Genomic DNA, 14,591 nt, shown 5'->3' with positions numbered 1-14,591 from the left:
GACGCACAGTGGCGGCTATTAGATTTTTAAAATCCCTGTCAAATGACCGGCCGTTCTGTGATTGGCTGAGAGCTCTCTCAGCCAATCACAGAACGGCCGGTCATTTGACAGGAATTTTGAAAATCTAATAGCCGCCACTGTGCGTCCCGTCCCATCCCGCAGCGGCAGCGCTGCTATTTCTGATCACAGCTGCCCGGCCAGGTCAGCATCACTCGCCGCACACGGCACCCGCCGGGAACACATTTGTTTGCCGCCGCCTGCCCCCACTACTGCCGCCGCCCGCCCCCACCACTGACGCCGCCCGCCCCCACTGCTCCTCACCGCCCTGCAGCTCCCCATTTGTTTTACATGTGATAAATCGCAAGCGATTTATCACATGTAAAAACTGGCTCATCAAGTGCCAAATTGTATGTGAGCCTCCCGGGGAGCTGCCGGGCGGCTCACAGGAGAATTGGGTCCGACTTGTCCTAAGGACAAGTCGGCCTAATGTATGGGGGCCTTTAGTCATTGTAAAAGATTCCTGTCAGATGTAGCAGTACACACCCACGCTTCTAGGTGCCACGTTCACAATCTCTTTTCACAATCTCTCCATATATGGAACTAGACACAACCCTTTGGGTGGAACATGACACGCCCTCTCAATGGGGCTCTGTGCAAAATTCTATTACCAACTATAATCTCCCTGAAACTATATTTCAAAAGTAGACAAGTATGCTGCATGCATTAACTCCTTGTGAACACCTCCAAAAGTCACTTTCGCATGAAATCAGAGTTATGATCAGAATCTCAGACGCAGCTTGGTGCAGGCTGCTGATAATCGCACCATTGCATGGACACCGGCCACTGCGTACGAACATGAATATTACAGGACAACAGATCCCATTGTGGCGTCATTGTCATCAGTGTCTATGGAGTCTCACAGAACATGGAGTAAAATTTATTTTGGTGGGTCCTTAACATTCCAGTAAATCCAGAAAATGGGACCCCCCTGGCCAGCAAACCCAGCCGCCCCAAGGTGGCATAGATGTAACAGTCTCCGAATTGATGGAGGTTCGGGAATTTGTGTGAGTCTGGTCTGCAGATGGTAAACAGGAACAAAAGTGTCACATTAGTGAGAAGCAGTTTAGGACAGTGTTACAATGTTGCCACGCCAACCCGGGGGCCCCACGCCCCAAACCCATTCCTAATACAACCCAGAGGGTCCTACACCAAAAACCCATTCCTAATACAACCCAGGGGGCCCCACACCCCGAAACCCATTCCTAGTACAACCCAGGGGGCCCCACGCCCCAAACCCATTCCTAGTACAACCCAGGGGGCCCCACACCCCGAAACCCATTCCTAATACAACCCAAGGGGCCCCACGCCCCAAACCCATTCCTAATACAACCCAGAGGGTCCTACACCAAAAACCCATTCCTAATACAACCCAGGGGGCCCCACACCCCGAAACCCATTCCTAGTACAACCCAGGGGGCCCCACGCCCCAAACCCATTCCTAGTACAACCCAGGGGGCCCCACACCCCGAAACCCATTCCTAATACAACCCAAGGGGCCCCACGCCCCAAACCCATTCCTAATACAACCCAGAGGGTCCTACACCAAAAACCCATTCCTAATAAAACCCAGGGGGCCCCACGCCCCAAACCCATTCCTAATAGAGAGACGATAATGATGCCTGAAGAAGTTGAACACTTACCATGTTTTAGTACATAGCATTGAGCCGCTACCCCTTATTAATATATAGTTACATAGTAGGTAAGGCTGAAAAAAAGACTTGCGTCCATCCAGTTCAACCTGGTATAGATATCCATTGCTGATTTGGTAGGTTCTGGTATTTTACAGACAAATTATATTTCTTATTTGTACCCATGGATGTTTTTCTCCAGTAAATGTTTGTCCAACTTTGCCTTGAACGCATTTAATGAGCCAGCCGTTACCACCTCTCTGGGAAGAGAGTTCCAGAGTTTGACTGTTCTGACCGTAAAGAAATTCTTTCTACTAGCTGAATGAAATCTTTTTTCTTCTAATCTATACTCATGCCCTCGCGTCCTAGATTCCTTTCTAGTAGAAAATAGGGTGTGTGACAGTTCCTTATATTGGCCCTTGATATACTTGTACATGTTGAGCATGTCCCCCCTTAAACGTCTCTTTTCTAATGTAAATAGTCCCAAATTGCTTAATCTCTCCCCGTAGCTTAAATTCTCCATTCCCCTAATAAGCTTTGTTGCTCGCCTTTGGACTTTTTCTAATTCTATGATGTCCTTTTTATAGTGTGGGGCCCAGAACTGTACTCCGTACACTAGGTGAGGTCTCACCAATGCTTTATATAGTGGCATAATTACCCTTGAGTCCCTAGTTTCCATTCCCCTCTTAATACATGCCAGAATTTTGTTGGCCTTTTTTGTAGCTACATTACAATGGGCACTACATCCTAGATTGCTGTCTATTTGGACTCCTAGATCGTTTTCAAGTATGGAATTACCCAGTTCCTCTCCGCTAAGGTTGTAACTTGCACACTGGTTGTGTCTCCCAAGGTGCATAACCTTACATTTATCTACATTGAACCTCATCTTCCATTTTTTTGCCCACTCATCTAGAATTGCAAGATCATTTTGAAGCATGGTGACATCTTCTGATGATTTAACCCCTTCCTGACAGAGCCTGTTTTTGCCTTCCTGACAGAGCCCTTTTTTTCAATTCTGACATGTCTCACTTAAGTGGGGATAACTTTTTTTTGCTTTTACTTATCCCAGTGATTTTGAGATTGTTTTTTCGTGACACATTGTACTTCAAGTTAGTGGTAAATTTTCGTCGATACAGTCTGTGTTTTTTTGTGAAAAATACCAAAATATCGTGAAAAAATGGAAAATTTAGCGATTTGCAAAATGTTAAATTTTCTGCTTGTGAGACAAATAATCTTACCACTCAAAATAGTGAATAACTAACATAGACCATATGTCTACTTTATGTTGACATCATTATTTCAACTTCCTTTTAATTTTTCGGGACACTAGGAGGCTTACAATATGAATAGCAAATTCTCAAATTTTCAAGAAAATTTCAAACACTGATTTTTTTAGGGACCAGTTCAGTTCTGATGTGACTTTGAGGGACTTGTATGTGAGACACCCCCATAAATGATGCCATTTCAAAAACTGCACCCCTCACAGTATTCAAAACAGCATTTTGGAAGTTTGTTAACCCTTTAGGTGTTTCACAGGAATTAAAACAAAGTGTAGGTGAAATTTCAAAATTTCTTTTTTTTTGCAGATTTGCAATTTTAATACATTTTTCTAAGGAACACAGTACATTTTACTAGAGAAATGTGACTAAAAATTGATTCCCCCAATTCTTTTGTTTTCATAAATATCCTATATGTGGCCCTAGTGTGCACGGTGACCAAACCACAGGCTTCATAATAGAAGGAGCACCTACTTGATTTTGGAGCCTCCTTTTTATGAGATTATTTTTTAGGCACCATGTAGGTTTCTAGGCACCATAACATGCTAAAAGTTAGGAACCCCCCCACAAGTGACCCCATTTTGCAAACTACACCCCTCAGGGAATTCAGCTAGGGGTATAGTGTACATTTCAAACCCGCAGGGGTTTCACCAATTGTGGTACAACTGGGCAGTGAAAATGAAAAATTATTTTTTTTACACAAAAATGCAGTTCTGGCTCCAAATTTGACATTTTCAGAAGGTATGAAGGAGAAAAAGCACCCCAAAATCTGTGCCCCAATTTCTCCCGAGTACAGCAATGCCTCACATGTGACCAAAAAATACCAGTTGGGTGCATGGCAGGACTCAAAAGGGAAGGAGTGATTTTTGGATTTTGCAGCTCAGATTCTGGTGGAATTTTGGTGGGTGCTATGTCGCATTAGCAAGACCCCCCAAGCACCAATACAGTGGAACCCCCCCACAAGTCACCCCATTTTGCAAACTACACCCCTCAGGGAATTCATCTAGGGGTATAGTGTACATTTCAAACCCCCAGGGGTTTCACCAATTTTGATAAAAGTGGGCAGTGAAAATGAAAAATTACATTTTTTTACACAAAAATGCAGTTCTGGCTCAAAATTTTTCATTTTCAGAAGGTATGAAGGAGAAAAATCACCCCAAAATCTGTGCCCCAATTTCTCCCGAGTACGGCAATGCCTCACATGTGACCAAAAAATACCAGTTGGGTGCATGGCAGGACTCAGAAGGGAAGGAGTGATTTTTGGATTTTGCAGCACAGATTCTGGTGGAATGAATGGTGGGTGCTATGTTGCACCAATACAGTGGAACCCCCCCACAAGTCACCCCATTTTGCAAAGTACACCCCTCAGGGAATTCATCTAGGGGTATAGTGTACATTTCAAACCCCCAGGGGTTTCACCAATTTTGATACAAGTGGGCAGTGAAAATGAAAAATTACATTTTTTTACACAAAAATGCAGTTCTGGCTCACAATTTTTCATTTTCAGAAGGTATGAAGGAGAAAAAGCACCCCAAAATATGTGCCCCAATTTCTCCCGAGTACGGCAATGCCTCACATGTGACCAAAAAATACCAGTTGGGTGCATGGCAGGACTCAGAAGGGAAGGAGTGATTTTTGGATTTTGCAGCTCAGATTCTGGTGGAATTTTGGTGGGTGCTATGTCGCATTAGCAAGACCCCCCAAGCACCAATACAGTGGAACCCCCCCACAAGTCACCCCATTTTGCAAACTACACCCCTCAGGGAATTCATCTAGGGGTATAGTGTACATTTCAAACCCCCAGGGGTTTCACCAATTTTGATACAAGTGGGCAGTGAAAAAGAAAAATTACATTTTTTACACAAAAATGCAGTTCTGGCTCAAAATTTTTCATTTTCAGAAGGTATGAAGGAGAAAAAGCACCCCAAAATCTGTGCCCCAATTTCTCCCGAGTACGGCAATGCCTCACATGTGACCAAAAAATACCAGTTGGGTGCATGGCAGGACTCAGAAGGGAAGGAGTGATTTTTGGATTTTGCAGCTCAGATTCTGGTGGAATTTTGGTGGGTGCTATGTCGCATTAGCAAGACCCCCCAAGCACCAATACAGTGGAACCCCCCCACAAGTGACCCCATTTTGCAAACTACACCCCTCAGGGAATTCATCTAGGGGTATAGTGTACATTTAAAACCCCCAGGGGTTTCACCAATTTTGATACAAGTGGGCAGTGAAAATGAAAAATTACATTTTTTTACACAAAAATGCAGTTCTGGCTCAAAATTTTTCATTTTCAGAAGGTATGAAGGAGAAAAAGCACCCCAAAATCTGTGCCCCAATATCTCCCGAGTACGGCAATGCCTCACATGTGACCAAAAAATACCAGTTGGGTGCATGGCAGGACTCAGAACGGAAGGAGTGATTTTTGGATTTTGCAGCACACATTCTGGTGGAATGAATGGTGGGTGCTATGTTGCACCAATACAGTGGAACCCCCCCACAAGTCACCCCATTTTGCAAAGTACACCCCTCAGGGAATTCATCTAGGGGTATAGTGTACATTTCAAACCCCCAGGGGTTTCACCAATTTTGATACAAGTGGGCAGTGAAAATGAAAAATTACATTTTTTTACACAAAAATGCAGTTCTGGCTCACAATTTTTCATTTTCAGAAGGTATGAAGGAGAAAAAGCACCCCAAAATATGTGCCCCAATTTCTTCCGAGTACGGCAATGCCTCACATGTGACCAAAAAATACCAGTTGGGTGCATGGCAGGACTCAGAACGGAAGGAGTGATTTTTGGATTTTGTGGCTCAGATTCTGGTGGAATTTTGGTGGGTGCTATGTCGCATTAGCAAGACCCCCCAAGCACCAATACAGTGGAACCCCCCCACAAGTCACCCCATTTTGCAAACTACACCCCTCAGGGAATTCATCTAGGGGTATAGTGTACATTTCAAACCCCCAGGGGTTTCACCAATTTTGATACAAGTGGGCAGTGAACATGAAAAATTACATTTTTTACACAAAAATGCAGTTCTGGCTCAAAATTTTTCATTTTCAGAAGATATGAAGGAGAAAAAGCACCCCAAAATCTGTGCCCCAATTTCTCCCGAGTACGGCAATGCCTCACATGTGACCAAAAAATACCAGTTGGGTGCATGGCAGGACTCAAAAGGGAAGGAGTGATTTTTGGATTTTGCAGCTCAGATTCTGGTGGAATTTTGGTGGGTGCTATGTCGCATTAGCAAGACCCCCCAAGCACCAATACAGTAGAACCCCCCCACAAGTGACCCCATTTTGCAAACTACACCCCTCAGGGAATTCATCTAGGGGTATAGTGTACATTTAAAACCCCCAGGGGTTTCACCAATTTTGATACAAGTGGGCAGTGAAAAAGAAAAATTACATTTTTTACACAAAAATGCAGTTCTGGCTCAAAATTTTTCATTTTCAGAAGGTATGAAGGAGAAAAAGCACCCCAAAATCTGTGCCCCAATTTCTCCCGAGTACGGCAATGCCTCACATGTGACCAAAAAATACCAGTTGGGTGCATGGCAGGACTCAGAAGGGAAGGAGTGATTTTTGGATTTTGCAGCACAGATTCTGGTGGAATGAATGGTGGGTGCTATGTTGCACCAATACAGTGGAACCCCCCCACAAGTCACCCCATTTTGCAAACTACACCCCTCAGGGAATTCATCTAGGGGTATAGTGTACATTTCAAACCCCCAGGGGTTTCACCAATTTTGATACAAGTGGGCAGTGAAAATGAAAAATTACATTTTTTACACAAAAATGCAGTTCTGGCTCAAAATATTTCATTTTCACAAGGAATGAAGGAGACAAAGCACCCCAAAATCTGTGCCCCAATTTCTCCCGAGTACGGCAATGCCTCATGTGTGACCAAAAAGTGGCAGGACTCAGAAGGGAAGGAGTGATATTTGGAGTTTGCAGCACAAATTCTGGTGGAATTTTGGTGGGTGCTATGTCGCATTAGCAAGACCCCCCAAGCACCAATACAGTGGAACCCCCCCACAAGTCACCCCATTTTGAAAACTACACCCCTCAGGGAATTCATCTAGGGGTATAGTGTACATTTAAAACCCCCAGGGGTTTCACCAATTTTGATACAAGTGGGCAGTGAAAAAGAAAAATTACATTTTTTACACAAAAATGCAGTTCTGGCTCAAAATTTTTCATTTTCAGAAGGTATGAAGGAGAAAAAGCACCCCAAAATCTGTGCCCCAATATCTCCCGAGTACGGCAATGCCTCACATGTGACCAAAAAATACCAGTTGGGTGCATGGCAGGACTCAGAAGGGAAGGAGTGATTTTTGGATTTTGCGGCTCAGATTCTGGTGGAATGAATGGTGGGTGCTATATGGCATTAGCAAGACCCCCGAAGCACGGTGAAATTATGAACCTAATATTCCATAGATGTGTGGTATAATTTAAAACACTCCTTTATACATAGGCCGGGTTTGTCGGGGCAAGTGTCACACTGGAAAATAGTTTGCTTTCTTATTCCCTTTTTATAGCAAACTTTGCACCTTTTTTGTGTCCTGCCCTTTTTTCCAGTGGAGGGGATTTCATCAGGAAAATGCTGCCCTGGTACAATACGGGGGCCAGTACTAGAAGTACTGGGGCCCTCTGCCTGCTGGTTCCCAAATATTAGGCCCTTTATGACTTCCTCTTGAAAGTGCATAAATGTCCCCCTCTGGCCGGTAGAACGGAATAGCACGTAAGCGTTATACAGTGCCATCTGGATGATATACACGGCCACCTTCTTGTACCAGATTTTTGTTTTCCGCAGGGCACTGTACGGCTTCAGTACCTGATCTGAAAGATCCACTCCGCCCATGTACCTATTGTAATCCAGGATACAATTAGGTTTTGAGGTGTGGGTACTGGTACCTCGTACAGGGACGGAGGTGGTACTGTCTCCGTGAATTGTTGTCAGTATAAGGACATCCCTCTTGTCCTTATATTTGACCAACAACATATTTTCGGTGCATATTCCCCTGCTTTCACCCCTTCTCATTACTTGGGCAATGTGCGTTTTTGGGAGGCCTCTTTGGTTCTTGCGCACAGTACCGCAAGCTGCTGTACCTCTTGAACCAAGGGCCTTAAACAGGGGGATGCTAGTGTAAAAGTTATCCACATAGAGGTGATAACCTTTATCCAGGAAGGGGTGCACTAAATCCCAGACAATTTTCCCACTAACACCTACGAGGGAGGGGGGGCATTCTGGCGGTTGAATTCTTGAATCCTTCCCTTCATAAACCCTAAACCTGTGGGTGTACCCTGAGGTGCTTTCACACAGCTTATACATTTTTATGCCATACCTTGCCCTCTTACTGGGAAGGTACTGGCGGAATTTAACCCTTCCTTTAAAATGTATAAGGGACTCGTCGATACAAATAAATTTTTCAGGGATGTACACCTCTTCAAATTTGGCACTGAAATGATCAATGACCGGCCTGACTTTGAATAGCCGGTCAAAGGTGGGATCATCTCTGGGTGGGCACTGTGCATTATCGGTGTAATGTATGAATTTAAGAATTGTCTCAAATCGAGTCCGGGGCATGGCCATACGGTAAAATGGAGTACTGTACAGAACATCTGTACTCCAATATTGCCTAATTTCTGGCTTTTTTACTATGCCCATATGAAACACCAGACCCCAAAACGTCATCATCTCTACTGCATCTACAGGGGTCCACCTAGCAAATGATGACGTGGGGTTTTGAGCAATAAACTGCTGGGCATATAAATTAGTTTGGTCCACCATTAAATTTATAAAATCATCAGAGAAAAATAATTTGAAAAAGTCAATTTCTCTGAGACCTGTGGAATCAAATTGGATTCCTGGCATGCCCAAAAACTCAGGAACCTGGGGCTCAAAATTGTCTGGTGGTGGGGTCCATACTAGATCAATTATTGGGGGGGGAATCTCAGCTGATCTACGGGGGCGTCTTTGAGGGGGTCCCTCATCAGCAGAGGAGGAAGAGGAGCTTAAGGCAAATCCTTCAAATTCCCCGCTTGCATCACTGCCTGTGTCAGAGTCTGAAGCAAGCATGGCATATGCCTCCTCCACTGAATACATTCTCCTGGATGATTGGGAGGACATTTGGGAGGACATTTGGGAGGACATTTGGGATGCCATTTTTATTTTTTGTGTTACCGGTAGTGAAATGTTTCAACACGTGTATAGTGTAGGGGGGGGCACAAACTTTATTTCAATCCGGGGGGTATGTAGTGTGTATTGTGTATGTGGTGCAGAAAAAAAAAAAAATGCTTTATACCAATAAAAAAAAAAAAAATGAAGGGGTTAAAAAAAAAAAAAGGGGTTAAAAAAAAAAAAAAGGGGTTAAAAAAAAAAAAGGTCCTGCGCCAAAAATTGAGCACAGATGTTGGTCAGTAACGTCTGTCACTGAACAGCGCTCAAAGGCAACAGGAATTTGATCAAAAAAAAAAAAAAAATAGATCAACCCTGTGCCGAAAGAGATGATCAGTGATGTACGTCACTGATCAGCGCACAGCGGCCACAGGACACCCACAAAATCACAGTGTGTGTAAAAAAAAAAATTAAAAAAATACCCCACAGCACACACACAAAAAAAAAAGGTGATCAGTGATGCGACACTGATTACCAGTGAGGTGCAGCAGGTGCACAACCTTTGGTGCAACTGACAGGTATATATAAAAAAAAAAAAACCTCTGTACCCCCAAAAAAGTTGCTGATCACCTCAGATATAGTGATCAGCACAAAAGGCGGGGACAGCAGACACAAAATTTAGCACTCTCTATCACTATCTCTCTCTATCTAACACTCTATGACACTGCAGCAGCAGCACTCACAGGTATATCTATATATAAAAAAAACCCTGCGCCCCCAAAAAGTTACTGATCAGTTAATTTATACTGATCAGCACAAAAGGAGGGGGCAGCAGTCAGTTATATAAAAAATATATAGCACAATCTGTCACTATCTCTCTCTATCTCTCTCTCTCTATCTCTCTATAACTATCACACTGCAGCAGCACAAAATATAGCACTCTGTCAGTAGGCCTCTCTCTCTATCTCTCTCTCTCTATCTCTCTCTCTCTATCTATAACTATATCACACTGCAGCAGCACAAAATATAGCACTCTCTGACACTATCTCTCTCTCTATCTCTCTCTATCTCTCTCTATCTCTCTCTATCTCTCTCTATCTCTCTCTATCTATCTCTCTATCTATCTCTCTATCTATCTCTCTATCTATCTCTCTATCTCTCTATCTATCTAGCTAATACAGTGCAGCAGCACAATTTCACAGGCACAATTATTGAACAGGATCCAGTAATCAATCAGCAGCGATCAAGTAAGTATTGCAGGCAGCAAGGTTCTGGTCAGTATGGCGGCAGGGGGGTACGGTGACCGCACTGCACGCTTTCCAGACCGGAATGGCGTCTGCAGTGCAGTCACCGTTAGTTTAAATCCCCCTCCTTGGCTGTGATTGGTCCGTCGGTCCGACGGACCAATCACGGCCTTTGGGGGCGGGCGGGGTGAGGTGGGGTGACACCAGTGTCACCCTTACACCCCGCGGTGATTGGTGCTGTACTTTACAGCACCAATCACCTCTGATCCCGTGTCACCGGCGAACGTTATTCGCCGGTGACACAGGAAAACGCTGTGAATGGCTGTTCACACTGAACAGCCAATCACAGCGATCGCCGACGGGGGGGCGGCATCGCAGCCCCCCCGGGGCATGCACGGACATGTCTGCTGTCAGGGACAGCAGACATGTTGAAACTGTCACCGCGTCTATAGACGCGGTGACAGTTTAAAGCCATGACGTACATTTACGCCATGTGTCGGGAAGTGCTTCCCGGCCATGACGTAAATGTACGTCAAATGTCGGGAAGGGGTTAATGACTTTGCTAAGTTTTGTATCGTCCGCAAAGATGGATACATTGCTGAGTAACCCTATCCCAATATCGTTAATAAAAATGTTAAACAAAATGGGCCCCAAAACCGAACCCTGGGGCACTCCACTTAGTACTGGTATCATATCTGATACGGCACTATTCACAACCACTCTTTGTTCTCTATTACATAGCCAATTCCCTACCCATCTGCAGATATTTTCACCCAATCCTAGGTTCTCCATTTTATTAATCAATCTCTTGTGTGGGACAGTATCAAATGCTTTAGCGAAATCTAGGAAAATCACATCTACAGCATTTCCATTATCGAGGTTTTTGCTAACCTCTTCATAGAACCCTAGTAGATTAGTTTGGCATGAACGATTTTTCACGAACCCATGTTGGTTAGTACTGAGTAGACGGTGATGATCTAAATATTCCTGGATACCATCCCTTAAAAATCCTTCAAATAGTTTACCCACAATTGATGTTAAACTAACGGGTCTGTAATTAGCGGGATCTTCCTTTTTTGAATATTGGCACTACCTCTGCTGAATGAATCCCCTTCTATTACTTAAGCTGCTACTTACCTCTAGTAAGATGCCACGGGGCATACTTACCTACCCTCCTGAAAAATCAGGTCCCCCTCTCAGGGTGGGCGAGCCTCTCGCATTTAGCGGGGCCCCACATCAGCCATCACACCCCCTCCCTCTGCCAGTCAAATTCCGGCATTCATGGCTCTTCAGGGAAGGGTTGAGACTAAAATTATGCAAATCACGTAGTTAGGACCAACCAAAGAGCTGCGAATCACGGCATTTACCTGAATGGGGGTGGGGCTTAATGACAGCAAGACCCGCCCCCATAGACTTGAACCTTAGGAATGTGATGAGGTCACCTGGCTGTTAAGCAGTAGGCGGGGCCCATATGTGTTTGCCAGACGTAATGCTAAGAACCTCACTTTTACTCCATGTCAAGTTGCAGAGTTGATTAGAATTGTACCGATTACCAGTGCTCTTGGTGCTGACCAGTTTGGGTCTGGTTGCCCTTATGGCAGCAGGACCCCTCCCTCTTACTAGTTGGACTGGTCCCACTACACTAAAAGTCAGTGTTAGCCAGCACCGGGCTGGACAGTCTGGACCAGTCCAACTATAACAGGGGCAACCTGCAGAGGAAGGGTCGGGGGAATCCCTTTGTCACTGTGGGACCAGTACCGGCCTGGACAGCACAGACCTGGAGCCGAGAGGTATCAGGGAACCTTCTGTGATCATTGGGGCACTTCTTCCTTTGTGCCTCTGACTCCAGTGAGGCATCCCCTGTTACTAGGACCTCCCACCCCTAGAACGATGGACACTTACCGTCTGAGTGCATTTATCTGTACAGTACCCGGTGAGCACAAACTCTCTCTGGCGCGGTGGGATGGCCATCATTGGAGTGTACACCAGACCAAGCTCTATGATTCCAGCATCAAAGCGTCGCAGGGATGGGGTGTAATGCAGGCGGATGCCAGACACATCTCTCAGACCTATGGAAGGAACCAGAGGAAGAGGAAAACCAGTTTAGGTCAGAGAAGAGATTGGTCAGATCCGCCTTCGCGGCCCCCCACACATCCGGCACCGCCAATCTGACGAGCGATGTCCACGGATGATTCGTCAGGGGATCGACTGAAACCAGCCAAGATCTGGGGGATCAGGCAGTTTAATATTGGGGGGGGGGGGGGGGTCGCCCCAATACTTCTCTGATGTATGGTGGGTGTGCTGGCAAATCCTATACAAGTGTTCTGTAGTGAGCACCCGAGCCGCTGTCGGATATGCGCCTGGGCAGGGCCGCCATCAGGGGTGGGACTGACGGTAGTCCTGGGGGGCCCGGGACTGGAATCTATCAGGTATAATGGTCAGTCCCAGGCCCCACACTTTCTGGTGGCAGACCTGGCCCTGGCTAATACCCAGCACTTTGCCATTATGATATGTAGAGCCAGTGGGAACAGCGGCAAACATCGGAGTGCCACCACCGACTGGGTAAAGATACTGCCACTGAAAGGAAAACATCGATCAGCGACCATCCGCCATCGATGTCCTTCCCTAGCACGTGGGTCTGCGACCACTCTGCGGGCATGCACAGGGAGATGTCACACTACGTTACACTACGTGGCCCATAGAGTCCCTCTGAGGGGGCATGGCACGCTGTGGTCATAGCTGTGCCACGTGGCACCAGACAGAGCACCCGCTTCTCACATGGCACGCGTCACACAATGGGCTATTGCATCAGGAATAAGTAGGCTGGCAGGGGTCCCCAGAAGTGGCGCACATTAGCCCCATCCTGCCTGCGCCCCAGCTACACAGCTATAAGTGCCAGCTTACACTGCGGGGCTCGGAACCAGCTGCGGGTTGCTAGGGAGCTCTCGCCTGCTATTTATACGCACAGTATATCATCGCTCTCTTATTAAGAGACATCTCTGTGGGTTTTCTATATAGATTTATAAAAAGACTCATTTTTCTCCTTCTCAACAGAAAATATCTCAGCGCTGGCGCTCCTAATCCCCTACCGCGTGTCATAATCTCCGCAGCGCTGACAGGCAGGGAGAAGATGAAATGCTCTGCAGATTATGTACAGTAAAGGCAGGAGGCAGATGACATGCTCTGCCAATTAGCTGCCAGATTTGCAGGCAAACAGGCGGAGAGACGCTCTGTGGCTTATGCATAAAGAATGAGACAGGCAGCGAAACGCTCTGCGGCCTAACTACTACAGTAAGACGATGCAATGGCCTGCATGGATTTACAGGGGGAAATGCTCTGCGGCCTATCTGCAAGAGTGTCATACAATATGACGATGCAATGCTCTGCATGGATTTACAGGGGGAAATGCTCTGCATAGGGGGGGGGAGACGCAGGTCCTAGGGCCTCTCTGCGAATGATGTACAGGATTGGGGGATCATTACTGCAATCACTCCGCGGCATGCGTAGGGAGACGTCACATATCGTTACCATACGTGGCCCATAGAGTCCCTCTGAGGGGGCGTGGCTTGCTGCGGTCATAGCTGTGCCACGTGGCACCAGACAGAGCACACGCTCTCACATGGCACGCGTCACACACCCCTGTATAGACCACACCCACGCAGCACTGGTCACACCCCCTGTATAGACCACACCCACACAGCATTGGCCACACCCCCTGTAACAGTACACAATGGTTCCTCAATACATTTTAGCTCCAGGCCCATTTGGACCCTTATCTGGCGCTGGCTGTGGGGGTGATGACATCTATAGATATCATTATCTGCGGGGACCATGCATGGTTGATGTAACAGCCTGGCAGCCCCCCATATAGGAAGCTACAGGGGCAATGGTAAATGTCTGTCCCCCTCCATGGTACATTGATGGGATCCTTATATGGGCTGAAAATTTACTTTTGGTGGGGAAAATACATCACGCAAATGTTATATGATAAATAGGTCCCTAAGACACAACACACACAGAACCCCAGCAGCCGGGCGGAGTCACCTTTGAGTTGCAGTGGGTTGTGATAATGAACCTCCAGGCGCAGGAATCTGGAAGCCCGGGGACCCCCGAACGGCAGACCAACATCTTTCGGGTAGTAAAAGGCCTGAGAGATACAAGACATCGGAGACCACAATGGAGGAGACAAGTTACAGAGAAAGTAACCGGTGCCATGGCCGCTCTGTGCCCACCTGGGCGTGCAGACCCCCAAGTAAAACGGTG

At 46.2% G+C, this 14,591-nt stretch overlaps 1 protein-coding gene across 3 annotated transcripts in view; it reads right to left on the bottom strand.

Moving 5' to 3' along the window:
• Nucleotides 1-14,591, bottom strand: part of DBH (dopamine beta-hydroxylase) — a 50,592-nt gene that overhangs the window by 12,439 nt on the left and 23,562 nt on the right. For all 3 annotated transcript variants that reach the window (XM_083161111.1, XM_083161112.1, XM_083161110.1), the window contains exons 5-6: nt 14,373-14,475; nt 12,231-12,397 (exon numbers count right to left, since the gene is read on the bottom strand). In XM_083161111.1, the coding sequence (XP_083017237.1) occupies nt 12,231-12,397; nt 14,373-14,475 (270 nt within the window). The remainder of the gene's footprint in view (nt 1-12,230; nt 12,398-14,372; nt 14,476-14,591) is intronic.

Source organism: Crinia signifera, chromosome 9 (genome assembly GCF_055691185.1).
Source record: "Crinia signifera chromosome 9, ASM5569118v1, whole genome shotgun sequence".
NCBI classification, from domain to species: Eukaryota; Metazoa; Chordata; class Amphibia; order Anura; family Myobatrachidae; genus Crinia; species Crinia signifera.
The sequence above is the reverse complement of the archived record's forward strand: the minus strand, read 5'-3'. Positions and strand labels throughout refer to the sequence as shown.